Raw genomic sequence first — 18989 nt, forward strand, 5'->3', positions numbered from 1 at the left:
CCAGGCACTCTTGAGCAGATATGATTTTAACCTGTGGGGGTCCCTTGCCAAGTTTGAGCCCTCCCTCCTCGAGAAGGACAGGAAGGAGTTCCGGGCCCTTGTGGATGAGGGTGCGGCGGCGGCTAAAGCGGCGCTCCAGGCGGCCTCCGATGCGGCGGACACGGCTGCTCGTTCGATGGCCGCGGTGATCTCCATGAGAAGGGCATCCTGGCTTTCGCTCTCTGGCCTATCGGCTGAGTCCCAGTCGATCATGCAGGACCTGCCGTTCGATGGTCGGGCCCTGTTTGCAGATCAAACAGATATGCGTCTGCATGGGATGAAAGACTCCCGTACTACCCTGCAGACGCTGGGCCTGTACATCCCGCCAGCCAAGGACAAGCCCAGGCCTCACACCTCCACTCCACAGGCTCGGGGTAGATACGAGCCCCCGCCTAAGAAGCAGCGGGAGCAGAGGCGTCGGTCACAACACCAATCCCGCTCAGGCCCTCGTCCGGGGCCCTTTAAGGCCAAGAGGCCAGGGAAGCGGCGTTTTTGACAGCTTGCGGGGGGTCACCGGGCCTGTTGCCAGGTTAACCCCGCCCCCTCCCCCCCAGTTAATAAAGTTCAGGTTTGCAAATCGTTTACCTGCCTTCCGTTTGCAATGGTCCCGTATTACTACGGACCGCTGGGTCTTCAACACTGTATCCTTGGGGTACAGGTTGCAGTTTGTTTCGCCCCCTCCCAATTGCCCTCCAGCCAGGGAGTCAGCGGAGGACCCGGAACATGCGCTCCTTCTAGGTCAGGAGGTACAGCGCCTCCTCTCCCTGGGAGCCGTAGAGAGGGTTCCTTGGGAATTCCGGGGCAAGGGATTCTATTCCAGGTATTTCCTCATCCCGAAGGCGAAGGGCAGGCTTCGGCCCATCCTCGATCTGCGGAAGCTCAACCAGTTTTTGGTACGCTGCAAATTCCGCATGGTGTCCCTAGCCTCTGTTATTCCCTCCCTAGACCCGGGGGATTGGTTTGCAGTGCTGGACCTTCAGGATTCCTACTTCCACATCCACATTTTCGAAGGTCACTGGCGCTTTCTCTGTTTCCTGGTGGGTCAGGACCACTACCAGTTTACGGTCCTCCCCTTTGGCCTCTCGACGGCCCCCAGGGTTTTCACCAAATGTATGGCAGTGGTAGCGGCCCACCTCAGGAGGAGAGGGCTGCAGGTCTTTCCCTACCTGGACGATTAGCTGCTCAAGGGCAAGTCCCGGTCCCAGGTGCAGCAGCAAGTATCCCTCTTGCTACGCACCTGCTCCACTCTGGGCCTAGTGGTAAACGAGGAGAAATCCACGTTAGTTCCAGTCCAGCACATAGAATTCATAGGAGCGCTGCTGGACTCCCAGGTGGCCACGGCCTCCCTTCCAAGGGACAGGTTCGAGGCACTCAGAGGTCTCGTCGCCTCGGTCACAGCCTTCCCGGTAACCACGGCTCGGATATGCCTTCAAATCCTCGGCCACATGGCAACATGCACCACAGTGGTGCGACATGCCAGGCTCCGGATGAGGCCCCTCCAACTCTGGTTGGCCTCCCGCTATTCCCAGGCCAGGGACGGCCTGGACAAGGTTGTCACAGTACCGCCGACGGTGGTTGCAGACCTCCAATGGTGGTCCCTCCCGAGCAACATGCTCCGGGGTATCCCCTTCCGAGACCCCTCTCCCTCACTAGATCTAGTGTCGGATGCCTCGGACCTGGGCTGGGGAGCCCACGTGGGGGATGTCAGAACCCAGGGTATGTGGTCACCCGAGGAACTGACCCTGCACATAAATGTCAGGGAACTCAGGGCTGTGTGCCTGGCATGCCTGGCCTTTCGCCAGCACTTGCAAGGGAAGGTGGTCAGAGTCCTCATGGACAACACCACCGCAATGTATTACATCAACAGGCAAGGGGGCACGCACTCCAGGGCCTTATGCCAGGAAGCCCAACTCCTGTGGAAGTTCTGTATAGCACACAACATCCTCCTCTGAGCGTTCCACCTACCCGGCGAGAGCAACATGCTCGCAGATTGCCTGAGCAGGGTGTTCTCACCTCAACACTAGTGGTCCCTGTACAGGGAGGTGGCAGAATGCATTTTCCTTCAGTGGGGCACTCCCCAGGTGGACCTATTCGCCACCGCCCAGAACCGCCTGTGTCCCAGGTTCTGCTCCAGGGTGATAGAAGGCGATGGGGCCATGACGGACGCGTTCCTGCTCGATTGGTCGGGGCCCCTGATGTACGCCTTCCCGCCCTTCCCCCTCATAGGCAGGGTCCTACAGAAGGTGAAGTCAGATGGGGCGAGAATTATCCTGATAGCCCCGGATTGGGCCCGTCAACATTGGTACGGGACCCTACTGCAACTCTTGGCGGCCCCCCCTCGCAGGCTGCCGCTCCGCCCGGACCTCCTCTCCCAGGAGGGAGGTCGTCTCCTCCATCCCAACCTGGCCCCGCTCCACCTGACGGCGTGGCTGCTCCGTGGCTAGATGCGGAGGAGGGGAGGTGTACCGAGGCTGTTAGACGGGTCCTGCTTGAAAGCAGGAAGCCGTCCACACGGAGGACCTACCTGGCTAAGTGGTATCGGTTCTCCTCATGGGCAAGAGAGAGAGGTTCCTCCCCCGCGTCCGCTCTGCTCCAGCTGGTCCTGGACTACCTCCTGTCCCTTAGGACCCAAGGGCTAGCCCCCTCCTCGATCAGGATGCACCTGGCGGCCATTTCGGCCTTCCTCCCTCCGGTGGCGGGACAGTCAGTGTTCTCCCACCACATGACTTCCAGGTTTTTAAAGGGTTTGGACAGAGCGTTCCCTTATGCTAGACCCCCGGTTCCCCCTTGGGACCTGAACCTGGTTCTGTCACGCCTCACGGGACCTCCCTTTGAGCCCTTGGCCACTTGTTCCTGGTCCCACTTATCTGAGAAAGTGGCGTTTTTGGTGGCTATCACCTCAGCCCGCAGGGTTTCGGAGCTTAGGGCGCTGACCTCGGAACCCCCGTACACTGTCTTCCATAAGGGGAAGGTACAGATTCACCCGCACCCGGCCTTCCTGCCGAAGGTGGTCTCGGCGTTTCATATGGACCAGGACATTTTCCTGCCAGTCCTGTGTCCTAAGCCCCATTCCTCCAATGAGGAACGCCGCCTACACATGCTAGATGTGCGTAGGGCGCTGGCCTTTTACTTAGATCGAAGAAGGCCATTTCAGGCATCCCCATAGCTTTTCATTGCTATGGCCGAGCGCATGAGAGGACAACCGGTTTCCACCCAGCGGATTTCCCGCTGGATCACCTTGTGCATACGCATGTGTTATGACCTGGCTGGGGTTCCCCCGCCTCCTATTGTTAAGGCGCATTCGACAAGAGCCCAGGCCTCATCTGCGGCCTATGTGGCTCATGTCCCTATTCAGGACATCTGCAGGGCTGCTACATGGTCCTCTGTACATACTTTTGCATCGCACTATGCGATCGTCTCCCAAGCAAGGGATGACACCAGGTTTGGTAGGGCGGTGCTCCGCCCGGGTAACCTTTAACCTTTATCATTTAGAACTCCTACCCACCTCCAACAGATATTGCTTGGAATCACCTACTGTGGAATACACAGGAGCAATCACTCGAAGAAGAAAGGACAGTTACCTGTTCCGTAATTGGCATTCTTCGAGATGTGTTGCTCCTGTCTATTCCACATCCCACCCTCCTTCCCCTCTGTCGGAGTTGTCTGGCAAGAAGGAACTGAGGGTGGGGGGAGCACGCAGCCCCCTTTATAGCGTGATATGTCGGCGCCACTCCAGGGGTCGCAGCGGTGCTCCCCCACTATGGATGCTGCTAAGGGAAAAACTTCCGGCACCGGTGCACGTGGCGACCACGCACACCTACTGTGGAATAGACAGGAGCAACACATCTCGAAGAATGTCAGTTACGGAACAGGTAACTGTCCTATACAAGGGACATCGAAACAAAGGTGATTCAATTTGTTTGACATCCTCAGTGCCTGCAAGAATTGCTCTCCTGATCAATGAGAGAACCCAAAATACAGCACAGTGTCTGTGGCACACCCTGGCCTTGCTTCCCTTGACTTCAGAGCAAGTGAAAAAACAGTAACAGGGTCCACCCAAAGGCTTTGAGTGATTCTACACACATTCGTTACCAGGATCACTCATTGTCTCCATCATTAAGGAGAAAAGCAGATCAAACAAAGAAACTCCTAAAGACAAAGACCCCAAGAAGCTGGACATTTTCAGCCTAAAGGCCTACTCCTCAGCACATCCCACCAGTTTCACATCATGATCTATCATGTACTGTTCACGAAATACTACTTCCTGATGTGGGAGAGGGTGATCCCCTTCCTATCTTGACTCCCACAAGATGGCAGGGAGGAGCTGAGAGACATAATCAAAGAGGACCAAATGGTAGCTAGAACTGCGCTACCAGGGGCAGTACATGAATCTGATACAGACACTCACTTGATGGCCACAGCAGTCACCATGTATTGGGCCTTCTGGCTTTAGGTGTCCGGGATACCAAGAGAAGTCCAAGCCACAACTGAGGACTTACGCTTTGAGGGTATGGATCTATTTAGTACAAGAACAGATGAAGTGTGACAGACATTCCCTCAGAGATTCCAAGGCAACATTCAGATTCCTCGGCATTTATGCTCTGGGACTGTACCATGAACCTTTCTGCAACCACCCCCGAGGCAGAGAATGCTATTGTTCTGTCACAGTCGCCAGCCCAAGTATTCACCTAGAAAGCAACACTGATACTTGTGGAGTTGCCTGTTGTTTTCCTCCTCCATCTTGCACCAGCCTGCCTTCCAGAGACAGCAGGTTTGATGAAATGGTCGAGAGCGATACCAAGACCACTCCAGAGCTTATACTTGAAAACTGCTTCACTGCTTACTCCAGGCATGGCTGGACATTACAGCTGATAAATGGGTTTTGGACATCATTACTCACAGCTGCACCATTCAGTTGACTTCCTCACTCCCTACCTGCCTCCCTTCCCTATCCCTTTTCAGGAGCCCTTCTCGTGAAAGCCTTTTACAAACAGAAGTGGCTTTGTTGCTAGAGCTCGTTGAAATTCAGAATTTCTGGTTTACAGGAAATTTTGACATTTTGAAATTTGGTTTCAGTCTAAATAGGACTGAAACCAAATTTTGTAAAAATTTCTCATGAACTGGGGGTTTTGAAATTTTTCATTTTGGAAACACGGAAAGATAGTGTTTGCAAAAGGAAGTTTGCTCTCTGATCCACAGCAGCTGCTCAGTGAAATTGACATTTATGCTGGATTGTCATTCATTCATGACCTTGTCACCATCCAGAACATTTGTCACAGATGCGTCTGATACAGGGTAGCCCACTTGAACCACCTGCAAATTCAAGGGACCTTCCCTTGAAAGATAGGAAACTATATATAAACATTTTAGAGTTCATCAAACTGGCATGCATGGTATTCATCCTGATCCTGCAAACCTTTGTGCAGATACTGACAGACAATATGTCCACTATCCACCAAATAAACAAGCAAAGGGGGAGCATGCTCTTCTGCCCTATGCAAAGAAGCGATCATTTTATGAAACTGTCATTCCTGTCAGGAGCAGCAGGAATCCTGGACCACAGGAGCCAGAGGTGCCGAGCCTCAGACTGACATCCAAGTGTCGGTGGATGCCCCAGGGAGGTTGCAGTTGCTGGGAGCAGTGCAGCCTGTGGAAACCAGAGACACTGACACCCAGACCACGGATGACAGGAATCATGATAGAAAGTAGCCAGGGGCGGGGGGGACTAGCCATTGTCTCCACAGCAGTCGGTGTGTTTCGGTCAGACCCCGCCACTGACTCAGTGGTGAACCCACTTGCCACGATCAGGGCTGTGGGTTTGGATGCAGTGGAGTCAGGTGGGCCCGCGTCCCTCTACCCCGTCACCCCACCCTTGGGTGGCAGTTCCCCCATCTGAGGCCAAGACGACTGCATTTGTTGGCCATCCGCCAGAGCTGGGATGATAGACTGTTTGCTGTCTGCTCTGCCAGAGAGCTGATCTTCCTAGACCGATTATTGCTCTGTCCAGACTGCAGGCCAGGAGCCCCACCCAAGTCATATTGACTCAGGTCACTAGGCCACGCAGCCCTGAGGCCAAGGGCAGCCATGTTGACTCCAGCCGCCAGGCCACACAGCCCTGAGGCCAAGGGCAGCCACGTTGACTCCGGCTGCTAGGTCATGCAGCCCTGAGGTTAAGGGCAGTCATATTGACTCTGGCCTTTAGGCCTCACAGCCCTGAGTCTAAGGGCAGCCATATTAACTCTGGCCACTAGGCCATGCAGCTGAGAGGCTAAAGGTAGTGAAATGAGACATGGGGCACGAGTGCCCATTTCCCCATCCCAAAGGGTGACAGGGTATACAGGCCACGTGACACTGCTAGATGGAGCAGTTTGATCATGTTTGTCAAGCATTACGCACTGGGTTTGGCTGCCAGAGCAGATGCAAAGTTCAGGAGAACTGAACTTCCATCTCTATTCAACTGATGCTGCTGACTCTTCTGCCCACCTCCTGAGGAGGATACTGCTTGCCAGTCATCTACAGTGAAATCCACACTGACACATACTCAATGAAAGAACAGTTATTTACCTACAATAACTATGGTTCTTCAAGATGTTTACTCAGTATGGATCCCACGACCTGCCCTCCTTTCCTGTTTTTGAAGTCCTCTGCTATGATGGGCTTTGAGTTGCAAGGGAACTGAGGCAGGGCTGGGACCATGCTGCCCTTTATGCATTCATCCAGGGGCATGAGGGGAGGCACAAGACACACGTGCGGCCCCACTAGACACTGCTGTGCAAAAGATTTCAATTTCGGGTGCATGTGCACCTACAGCAGGATCCACACTCACTACATCTTGAAAAACCACAGTTACTGAAGAGTAAGTAACTGTTCTTTCTTGTTAAAGGCCTAATCATGAGAGGATGTAAATACTAGTTGCTAGTGGGGGGAAAAAACCCACAGATGTTTCTAGAGGCTAAGGGTTGAATCCTTAGCTCTGGCTAATCTACTTTAGTGGTACCAAATGGTGTGCCACTTTAATATTCCTCCCCCTTCCCATCCCATTCCATCCCAGCCTCCTGAGCCACGTGTCTTTAGCTTGCACTAGCTAGTTAGTCATCTTCCATCATCAAGGGATTGCCAGAATATAGGAGCACTCTTGCTATGCCCTCTTCTTCTGGGCACTTGCTTAACAGTTAACTCCCTTAACTCCCAATTGTTAGGACAATTCTGAGCTGCCTTGTTAGAGCGGCATTATGGCTCCTTTGCATCGAGAGAATACCATGCTCCTCTCTGTGTCCATGTTTGGATGGGATACTGATCCCTTAGATGATCTGAGTTCTGTTTTTGCACCATGCTTTCCTCTTTCCCACAACTTATTGTAGCTCCTGTGCAGGGGCTCTTGCAGAGCTCCAGCTCAGTTGAGTTGGCATGGGAGAGCTGGTATGGCTCCTCTAGATCATGCTCCCTCCAAAAAAAAAAAAAAAAAGTGGCAAGCAACTGGATCAACAAAAACCAGCACAACTAGTCTGAGACTGTATTACTATATGATGTTTCTCCTCTGTGTTGAGGAAACTCCCTACCTTCTGTCCTTCAGAGAGTGGTGAAGGGCATCCATGATTGTAAAAGAGAGCAGGTAGTGCCCGTAAGCAGATGGAGGCAAGAGGCAATGTATATTTTTTGAGAGGCCCCTTGTCTTTTGTGTGGATCTCAGGTTATCTGTGACTAAAAGGAGTGGAACCCCCATCTTCTTGCATGGGTAGTATGCTGGGGGAATCTACCACCCAAAGGAGGAATTCCCAGGAAACTCTCCTATGCAGATTAGTTCTGCACAGAGGAGAATGGGGCCTATACTTTATCAGGATGTCTATCTGTCTGTCATAGCTCTATTTCTATTGAGAGTACCCTTTTAATCAGGGTTCGGCAACCTTTGGCACGCGGCCCATCAGGGTAATCCACTGGCGGGCCATGGGACGTTTTGTTTACATTGACCGTCCACAGGCATGGCCCCCCCGCAGCTCCCAGTGGCCGCGGTTCGCCGTTCCCGGCCATTGGGAGCTGCGGGGGGCCGTGCCTGCGGACGGTCAACGTGAACAAAACGTCTCATGATCCGCCAGTGGATTACCCTGATGGGCTGCATGCTGAAGGTTGCCGACCCCTGCTTTTAATTGAAGTCATCAAAGATTTTGGAGGCTTTGGTGGTTTATCACTGTTATCCTTAGATTGTCCCTAGAGTGTTTAAGCAGTGCTAAATCAATATGAATCACTTTTATATGCAGGACTCTTGCATATTTACTCAATTGTTTTATTTTACAGGAAGTCTAAGGAAGAGTATGAAATGGAGCAAGAAAGGAAAAGGTCTAAAGAGGTGAGTGCATTTTTTATATATATAATCAGTTGTGATGATTAAGTAATAAGGTCCTCAATATTTTCTTCAATATTTTTGTCCTTGATAGCAACTTTCAGTCCATGGCAAAGTCTCCTTGTTGCCATTATAAATTAAACTATCTTTCCTTTTGAAGTTTCTATTTCTCTCACTTTTACTTGAGTGCATTTTCATGACATTATTAACATCAGTGATATGCATGATGGTCACGGGGGAAGCAGCCCAATGACATCTCCCTTCAGTGTGTGACAAAGTTCCTCCTCTATCTTGGTGGGTCCTGCGCTTATTGGCGGATTTTCTTGCCTCAGAGATTCACCATGTGGGTTGGGGAACAGCCCAGAGACCTTCCCCTCTGGAAGAACCCACAGTCCAGGTCAATTGGGAGGTTTGGGGGGAATCCGGGCCCGCCCTCTACTCCAGGTTCCAGCCCAGGGCCCTGTGGACTGCAGCTGTCTATAGTGCCTCCTGTAGCAGCTGCATGACAGCTACAACTCCCTGGGCTACTTCCCCATGGCCTCCTCCAAACACCTTCCTTATTCTCACCACAGGACCTTCCTCCTGGTGTCTGATAACGCTTGTGCTCCTCAGTCCTCCAGCAGCACACCCTCTCACTCTCAGCTCCTTGCGCCTCTTGCTCCCAGCTCCTCACACTCGCTCCACAAACTGAAGTGAGCTCCTTTTAAAACCCAGGTGCCCTGATTAGCCTGCCTTAATTGATTCTAGCAGCTTCTTCTTAATTGGCTCCAGGTGTCCTAATTAGCATGCCTGCCTTAACTGGTTCTAGCAGGTTCCTGATTACTCTAGTGCAGCCCCTTCTCTGGTCACTCAGGGAACAGAAAACTACTCATCCAGTGACCAGTGTATTTGCCCTCTACCAGACTCCTGTACCCCACTGGTCTGGGTCTGTCACATATCCCTCCCCCCTGCTGAACGCCAAGGGGTTGGGCAGCTTGGGACGCCAGACAGTGCACACGTGACGAGCCATCGGCGTTGCCATGACGGCTCCCTGCTCTGTGTTGCACACGGAACTGGAAAGGTTGGAGGGATAAGAACCATCTGGTCACCCTTGTGTTCTTCTCCTTGTTCCGCTGCATCCATTGAAGAGGGGCATGGTCAGTCATGAGGACAAATCTGCGCCCGAGCAGGTAGTAGCGCAATGTTTCCATGGCCCATTTTACAGCGAGGCATTCTCTCTCTACCACTGCATATTTTTGTTCCCTTGGAAGGAGTTTCCGACTGAGGTATAGAATTGGGTGTTCCTCCTCCCCGACCATCTGTGATAGAATGGCCCCCAACCCTACTTCTGATGCATCCGTCTGCAGGATAAACTCCTTGGTGAAATCGGGCTATCAGTACGGGGTTACTGCAGAGGACAGTCCGTAGATCTGTGAATGCTTCCTCTGCTGCGTCAGACCATCTCACCAGATCAGGTCCACGGGCTTTCACTAGGTCTGTCAGGGGGCTTGCCCTTGTGGCAAAGTGGGGGATAAATCGTCGGTAATACCCCACCACACCTAGGAATGCCCGGACTTGTTTCTTGCGACTTGGTCGGGGCCAATTTTGGATGGCCTCTAACTTGTTCACTTGGGGTTTTACCAGACCTTTTCCCACAATGTAGCCAAGATATTTGGCCTCTGTAAACCCTACAGTGCACTTGGCAGGGTTTGCTGTAAGGCCAGCTCACCTGAAGGTATCGAGGACTGCCTCCACCGTCTCCAGGTGGGTTTCCCAATCTGGGGTATGAATGACCACATCATCCAAGTAGGCAGCAGCATAACTGTTATGCGGGCGTAATAGCTTGTCCATGAGGTGCTGGAAGGTAGCTGGGGCCCCATGTAGTCCAAAAGGGAGGACAGTATATTGAAAAAGACCCTCTGGTGTAGAGAACGCAGTCTTTTCCTTTGCGTCTTCCGCAAGGGGAATCTGCCAGTACCCCTTTGTCAAGTCTAGGGTAGTCAAGTACCGGGCATTACCCAGACGGTCCACTAACTCATTTTTGTGAGGTATGGGGTACGCGTCGAACTGGGATACTTCGTTTAGTCGCCGGAAGTCATTGCAAAATCTTGTGGTGCCATCAGGTTTGGGCACCAGCACGATTGGACTGGACCACTGACTGTGGGATTCTTCAATGATCCCCAACTCCAGCATTTTTTTTACTTCTGCTTTTATTTCCTCCCTTTTTGCCGCTGGCACCCGATAGGGCCTCATTGTTACTCTGGCCCCAGGGTTCATGACGATGTGGTGATATGTCTCGGTTGTTCGACCCGGTTTTGTCGAGAACACATCTTGGTTCCAGAAGATTATCTCAGACACCTCATTCTTCTGGTCTGGTGTTAAATTGGGAGACACTCTCACCTGTTTGGAAGGCTTGTTTTCCTGGGTTAGGTCTTTTTGGACCATTGTGCATGCCTCTTGTGCATGCCAGGGTTTCAGAAGGTTAACGTGATAAATCTGTTCTTGTTTTCTGCGTCCTGGCTGCCGCACCTTGTAGGTTACTTCCCCCACGGGTTCAACCACCTCATAGGGCCCCTGCCATTGGGCCAGAAGCTTGCTTTCTGCCGTGGGTACCAACACCATAACCCGATCCCCTGGTTGGAACTGTCACACTTTTGCCTGGCGATTGTAATAGGTTCGCTGGGCCTCCTGTGCCTTCTCCAAATGTTCCCGTACAATAGGGGTAACCCGGGCTATCCAGTCTCGCATCTGCATTACATGCTCTATTATATTTCTCCCCTCATTGGGTTCCTCTTCCCAGATCTCTCTGGCGATATCTAGTATGCCACGGGGGTGACTCCCGTATAGTAACTCAAAGGGGAAAAACCCAGTTGAGGCCTGAGGTACCTCCCGGATAGCAAACATAAGGTAGGGTAATAGGGTGTCCCAATCCTTCCCGTCCCGACTTACCACCTTCCTTATCATAGCCTTCAGGGTTCGGTTAAACCTTTCTACCAACCCATCAGTCTGCGGATGGTAGACCGAAGTTCTCAGGGTATGTATATGGAGCAGCGTACAGAGGTCCTTCATTAGCTTCGACATAAATGGGGTTCCTTGGTCGGTTAATATCTCCTTCGGTAGCCCTATTCGGGCAAAGATCCCCACCAGCTCTTTGGCTATAGTTTTAGAGGCCGTGTTCTGCAGGGGGACAGCTTCTGGGTAGCGAGTAGCATATTCCAAAACAACCAGTATGTATTGGTGGCCCCGAGCCGTCTTCTCCAGGGGTCCCACTAGGTCCATGGCTATTTGCTCGAAGGGGACCTCTATGATGGGAAGGGGTACTAAAGGTGCCCTCAAGTGGGGATGGGGACTGTGCAGCTGACACTCCGGGCAGGAGGCACAGTACCTCCGCACTTCTTCATGTACTCCGGGCCAGAAGAACCGTCGTAGGACTCGTGCCAGGGTCTTCTCTACCCCCAAACGCCCCCCAAAAAGATGACTATGAGCAAGACTTAATACAGCGTTCTGGTGTTTTTGAGGTACTAGGATCTGCTGTACCTTCTGCCCCTGTACTGGTGCAACCCGGTATAAGAGATCCTTCTTCATTATGAAGTAGGGTCCTGGTCCCTGGGTTTTCCCTTCTACGGGGACCCCATCTATTTCAGTCACCTCCTTCCTAATGTTGTCATACCTTGGGTCTTCTGCCTGGTCCCGTCCAAAATTTCCTCTCCTGGGGCTAATCTGCCCAAGATCTAGGGGCCCAGTCTCTGTTGCCTCTACTGGTTCAGAAGCATTAGGGTGGGGGTCAGACTCAGGTGCTTCTCTCTCCTGCGTGGCCTCCTTTTCAGCTGCGCGGGTCCACCTACCTACAAGAGCGACCCTCTGGCTTTGGGTCAGTATTCGGGTTCCCAAGGCCTTAGCTGCCCTTCTTTCCCTTTTTGTCTTTCTACCCTGTCTGGGAGTGGAGAACAAATCTGGGGATATTTCAGAGAAGATTGGGGGTTGACAGTCTGCTGTGGATGCCTCACCAATTTTAGGGTCCCCATCTTTCTCCAATCCCCCTACTGGGAGTAAGTTTCCAAACCCTGGGAAGTCCCTCCCTATGAGCACCGGGTATAGGAGTTTAGGGACTACACCTGCTGCTACCTCAGTAGTGTTCCCTTGGATCTCGATTTTTACTGGGATGGTGGGGTAGTAACTAACTGTCCCATGGACACATGTTATCCCCGTACGTTTAGCCTGCAGCAGCTGACTACGCTTCACGAGCTTCCCTGAGATAAGTGTGATAGCACTCCCCGAATCAACCAGTGCCGTGGTCCCTACCCCATTTAGTTTCACTGGTCTGGTATACATATGTGGGGTTAGTGAGACCCCCACAAGATGGATTAGGGAGCATGGATCTGCCCAGTTCCCCAGGTTACACTGCATAGGCTCCTCAGCATTGGGACACTGTGCAGCTATGTGGCGCCACTCCCCGCAGGCGTAACATCTGTATGGAGCCCTAGGCGTTCCCCGGTCTCTTGGTTTGGGCAGTCTAACATCACGATCCTCTTCTCCCTCAGTGCTCCGACTCTTTGTGGCCTCTGATGGGCCTTCAGCCTCTCTTTTTCCACCTGGGCCCTCCTGGTGGCCCAGTCACCCGAACTTTAGGGCTTGGTGCTGCTAGTTTAACCCGGGGTGCCTCTTCCTTAACTGGTCGGGTCAGCTCCCTCGCTGTCCTTCGCCTCTCTACCAGGGCGACAACCTCGTCATAGGTGGAGGGTTCATTCTGGATTACCCAGGCACGAAGGTCTGGTGGTAGTCCCCTCATGTATCGGTCGATGACCAGAACCGCTAGTATCTCTTCCGGACTCCGGGACTCTGTTTGCAACCACTTCCATGTGAGATGGATGAGGTCATACACTTGGGACCGCGGGGTTTTGTCTTCCTGGTACCTCCAACCGTGATACTGCTGGGCCCGCACTGCTGTCGTTACCCCAGATCTGGCCAGGATCTCTGCTTTCAGCTGGGGGTAGTCTGCTGCAGCCTCTTCAGGCAGATCATGGTAGGCCTTCTGGGCCTCCCCACACAGGAATGGGGCAAGGATGCCAGACCACTGATCTCGAGGCCAGGCCTCCCGTAGGGCTGTCCTCTCAAAGGCCAGAAGGTATGCCTCTACATATCCTCCCGTGTCATTTTCTGCAGCCAATGGCTGGCCCGTATGAGCTGCGTCCCATCATGGCCGCAATTCAGCTCTGTGAGGGACTTTACCTGGTTTACCAGTTCCCGCATCATAGACTCATAGACTCATAGACTTTAAGGTCAGAAGGGACCAATATGGTCATCTAGTCTGACCTCCCGCATGATGCAGGCCACAAAAGCTGACTCACCCACAACAGAATCTTCCAGCCTGCGACCCCTGCCCTATGCTGCGGAGGAAGGCGAAAAACCTCCAGGGCCTCTGCCAATCTACCCTGGAGGAAAATTCCTTCCCGACCCCAAATATGGCGATCAGCAGAACCCCGAGCATACAGGCAAGATTCTACAGCCGGACCCTCATTTTACCCGCGATGGCCCGTTAATGCCTGTTTGACTAAAATCACATTATCCCATCAAACCATTCCCTCCATAAACTTATCAAGCCTACTCTTGAAGCCAGAGAGGTCCTTCGCCCCCACCGTTTCCGTCGGAAGGCTGTTCCAAAATTTTACCCCTCTGACGGTTAGAAACCTTCGTCTAATTTCAAGCCTAAACTTCCCCACGGCCAGTTTATATCCATTCGTTCTCGTATCAACATTACTACTAAGCTGAAATAATTCCTCTCCCTCCTTGGTATTAATCCCTTTGATATATTTAAAGAGAGCAATCATATCCCCCCTCCGCCTTCTTTTGGTTATAGCTCGGTCTTGAGCAGCCTGGTCCATCAGCAGGCGATTAGTCTCTTGCTGCAGCCGCACTGCCTCCAGTTGGGCGGCTGCCTGGACACGGGTAGCCTCCTGGTGGGCCGCCGTAGCTTGTATCAGTGCCCGCACTACATCATCCATTGTGGTGAAAAAAAATAAACCCTCTCCTTTTTTTTTTTTTTTTTTTTTTTTAAATCACCCTCTTCTTCCGCCGCGCTGTGCACCCCAAGATCCCACCCCTGACACCAGTGTGACAAAGTTCCTCCTCTATCTTGGTGGGTCCTGCGCTTATTGGCGGATTTTCTTGCCTCAGAGATTCACCATGTGGGTTGGGGAACAGCCCAGAGACCTTCCCCTCTGGAAGAACCCACAGTCCAGGTCAATTGGGAGGTTTGGGGGGAACCCGGGCCCGCCCTCTACTCCGGGTTCCAGCCCAGGGCCCTGTGGACTGCAGCTGTCTATAGTGCCTCCTGTAGCAGCTGCATGACAGCTACAACTCCCTGGGCTACTTCCCCATGGCCTCCTCCAAACACCTTCCTTATTCTCACCACAGGACCTTCCTCCTGGTGTCTGATAACGCTTGTGCTCCTCAGTCCTCCAGCAGCACACTCTCTCACTCTCAGCTCCTTGCGCCTCTTGCTCCCAGCTCCTCACACTCGCTCCACAAACTGAAGTGAGCTCCTTTTAAAACCCAGGTGCCCTGATTAGCCTGCCTTAATTGATTCTAGCAGCTTCTTCTTAATTGGCTTCAGGTGTCCTAATTAGCCTGCCTGCCTTAACTGGTTCTAGCAGGTTCCTGATTACGCTAGTGCAGCCCCTTCTCTGGTCACTCAGGGAACAGAAAACTACTCATCCAGTGACCAGTGTATTTGCCCTCTACCAGACTCCTGTACCCCACTGGTCTGGGTCTGTCACAAGTGTTAAAGAAGAAGTGCAAATGAAGCATGTGTTTCTATCAAATGGCCAACTGAGACATGTGGTGTTTGGAGAAAACGAACAAATAGCTCGCCCTGTCTACCCACCACAGGAAGAGGAGGGGGCACTGGTGATGCCATTTTTTGTACTCAGTTGCAGTTATCCAGTTTGAAAAATGGTTTTGATGTCCGTTATGTAATATTTATATTGTAATTGTGCCCAGAGATTCTAATCAGAATCAAGGCCCCATTGTGCAAGATGCTGTACGAACATAGACAAAAACATAGTCACTGTTCTGAAATGTTTACAATCTAACTGTGTGCCAAAATGTTTATACCTATGGTTCTTCGATACTTTATTTCAGTACAGGTAAGCTTTAGCAGTTGTATCGTATTCATCTTACTGTCTGGTAGGTGTGTGCATAACCAGAGTTGGTGTACTTAGTTTGGCACAAAAAACAGTTACCTACCTTTCGTAACTGTTGTTCTTTGGGATGTGTTGCTCATGTCCATTCCATTCTAGATGTGTGCGCGCCCACGTGCATGGTTGTCGGAATGTTTTGCCTTAGCGGTATCCGTAGGACCAGCTGTGGCATCCTCTGGAGCTCCACACTCATGCGCTGGTATATGAGGCGCCACTGGCCCTATGCCTTCTCAGTTCCTTCTTGCTGGCAACTCCGACAGAGGGGTAGAAGGATGGGTAAAGGAATGGACATGAACAACACCTCTTAAAGAACAACAGTTACGAAAGGTAGGTAACCGTTTTTTCTTCTTTGAGTGCTTGCTCATGTTGATTCCATTCTAGGTGACTCACAAGCAGTATCCCTGGAGGTGGGCTCGGAGTTTATGGTCGTGCGATTGCAACACTGCTCTACTGAAGCCAGCATTGTCCCGGACTTGCTGGGTGATTGCATAATGGGACATGAATGTATGGATGGATGACCAGGTAGCGGCCCTGCAGGTGTCCAGAATCGGCACCTGGGCCAGGAAGGCTGCCGACGAGCTTGCGCTCTGGTTGAATCGGCTGCTACAGTCGCCGGTGGTGGCACTTTCGCCTGTTCATAGCAAAAATGGATGCAGGCGGTGATCCATAATGAAATTCTCTGGGCAGATACAGGAAGACCCTTCATTCTGTCTGCCGCCACAACGAATAGCTGCGTCGATTTACGGAATGGCTTAGTCCTTTTGAGGTAAAAGGCTAGTGCTCTCTTGGTGTCCAGAGAGTGTAATCTCCACTCCTCATATGACTTATGAGGTTTTGGAAAGAAAACCAGGAAGTTTTCCAAGTATATCCTGGTTGGTATGAAACTGCGAAACTACATTGGGCAGGAAATCTGGGTGTGGCCGCAGCTGAACCTTGTCCTTGTAGAACACCGTGTAGGGCAGCTCTGAGGTAAGTGCTCTAATCTCAGAGACCCTATGGGCTGATGTTATTGCCACCAGGAATGAGACCTTCCCAGAGAGCAGAAGAAGGGAACAAGCAGCTCAAAGTGGGGCTCCGTGAGCCTTGACAGCACGAGGTTCAGGTCTCAATGAGGGATGGAGTCATGGACCTGCGGGTAGAGCCGCTTCAGACCTTTTAGAAACCGGACCATCATGTCATGAGCAAAGACTGACTTGCCCTGAAACGGAGGGTGGAAGGCCGAAATGGCTGCCAAGTGGACCTTGATCGACGAAAGAGACAGGCCCTGGAGCTTGAGATGCAGAAGGTAATCTAGGATCAACTTCAGTGAAGACCGTGGTTCAAGGCCCAACACATAAACCGTTTCCATTTGCCAGGTAGGTTGCCCTGGTGGAGGTGCTTCCTGCTGCCCAACAGAACCAGTTGGACATGGGCCAAACATTCCTGTTCCTCTGCATTCAGCCATGCAGCAACCAAGCCGTCAGGTGCAGCACGACTAGATTCAGGTGCAGAAGCCTGCTGTGGTTCTGGGATAGCAGGTAGAGCCAGAGTGGCAGCTGCCAAAAAGGTCCAGTCTCTTGGCATCCTTATTCTTAGGCACGTCCCTTTTGTTGATACAATGAGCGACCCAGGGGGCGGGTGGGTATACAGGTACTCAAACCCCTTTGCAGGGACATAATACTACTTTTCCGCCCATTTGGAAGTGGGTGGAATGGATGAGGGGGTTTGTCATAGCCCTTTAGCAATCTTGAGAATCCCTTGATGGACCGGCAGCGCAACCCATGCTGGGATAACAGCCGATAGCACATCAAAGAGAGCGTCCAACTGCTCTGCCAGCTCCTTGACTTCCAGGTTTAGGATGGAAGCCATCTTTTTGAGGAGAGCCTGGTGCTCCTTAGTCATTGGGAGGGCTAGCATGGGACAGGCTCGCCACCATCTCATCCGGTGACGAAGATGATGAAGGCATCGTGGGGGGGAGGAGGCGGGGCACCTTCCCCTTCTGGGGATGGCAACCTAGGAATCCACACCTGCTCTCTTAACTCTGTGCTGGAGTCTGCACTGTGCTCTGAGCCCGGCACTGGCATGAGGTGGCTTATCTGCAGCAGCCAGGGAGGAGTGGTGAGAGTATGGCACCGATATCATTGGTATGCCCCAAGAGTTTCATTGGACTGGCATTGGCATGCCGCTTCCATGGTGAAGGGCGCAGAATCAGATTGGAAGGCTCCAATGCTGGGCGAAGTGCAGCCTCCATGAGGAGGGCCTTTAGGCAGATATCCCACTCTTTGAGTCCTGGAATTAATGTTTTTACAAATTCTGCACTTCTCGTTTATGTGTGACTCTCCCAAGCACTTCAAGCAGCTGCTGTGGGTGTCACACACATTGGCCTGTTTCATGATGAACACGGTTTGAAGTCTGGGGAACGGGGTATGCCCTGCCCCGGGGCAAAGTCCCTGTCGGGACTCTAACTAAATTATCTGACAACTATATGTAACAAAGAAGACGGTCAACAGTCTGTAAGAACTGCTATCGCACTTGCAAAGCAAGATGAAGGCGCTCCATCCAACTGTCACCGGTGGTAAGAAAGAACTGAGAGGGTGTAGGGCCGGTGGTGCCTCATATACCAGTGCATGAGTGCAGCACTCCAGAGGGCGCCACAGCCGGCTCTACAGATACCGCTAAAGGCAAAAAATTCCGACAACTGTGCCCATGGGTGCGCACGCACCTAGAATGGAATCAACATCAGCAAGCACTTGAACTAGCAGTTTGTGCTCAGGAGGGTCCCCAGAATAACATTGATCTGATTAGAGAGAGTGCATACATCTTTGCAGGACAGAAACTTTATCCCCTGTGACCTGAAAATTTGGTAAAGTTTCCCTGTGTTTGCAAGCACAGTGTTTGTGTTGACATCATTAATCTTTTAATAGCTTTTATGAAAACTTATTTTAAACCTGGCTCGTACAGGAAAACAGCAGCTTTGGGTAGGAGAATTTCAGATATCTTAGTACTCCAAGCAAGATTCATGTAGTTGTGCTTCATTTTATGCTAGTTAAATGCTCTTACTCTAGCTATGAGAAGATGAAATATCAGATGACTTTTTTAGTTTTTGCTAAATTACATATCAGTGGTTTACCACTTTAATCATTCCCATAGCAAACATTGTTGAATTCAGCAATGGCCTGACCACTGAGGGAAGCTATCTAAAGAAAAAAACTAGGAGAGGTACCACTAGAAAAATAAAAACTAAAAATAGCATATATAATATTTCAGGAATATTTAGCCACAAAACACCAATTGAAATTCATAATGAATGTTGGAAAACTGGTACTAACTGGTAACTGCAGGAAGGTTTTTGTAAGATTAAAAGGAATGCCGGCAACAATTCTATAAAAGGACATAGGAGAGTGGATAAATAACACAAAGATCTTATTCCTTTTTTGGGAGGGGGGAGGGGGGGA

At 51.6% G+C, this 18989-nt stretch overlaps 1 protein-coding gene across 1 annotated transcript in view; it reads left to right on the forward strand.

Annotated features, from left to right (window-relative positions):
- Positions 1 to 18989, forward strand: part of CFAP36 (cilia and flagella associated protein 36) — a 130247-nt gene that overhangs the window by 66207 nt on the left and 45051 nt on the right. The window contains exon 6 of the mRNA XM_065400889.1: positions 8332 to 8383. Coding sequence (XP_065256961.1) covers positions 8332 to 8383 — 52 coding nt within the window. The remainder of the gene's footprint in view (positions 1 to 8331; positions 8384 to 18989) is intronic.

Source organism: Emys orbicularis, chromosome 3 (genome assembly GCF_028017835.1).
Source record: "Emys orbicularis isolate rEmyOrb1 chromosome 3, rEmyOrb1.hap1, whole genome shotgun sequence".
Lineage (NCBI taxonomy): Eukaryota > Metazoa > Chordata > Testudines > Emydidae > Emys > Emys orbicularis.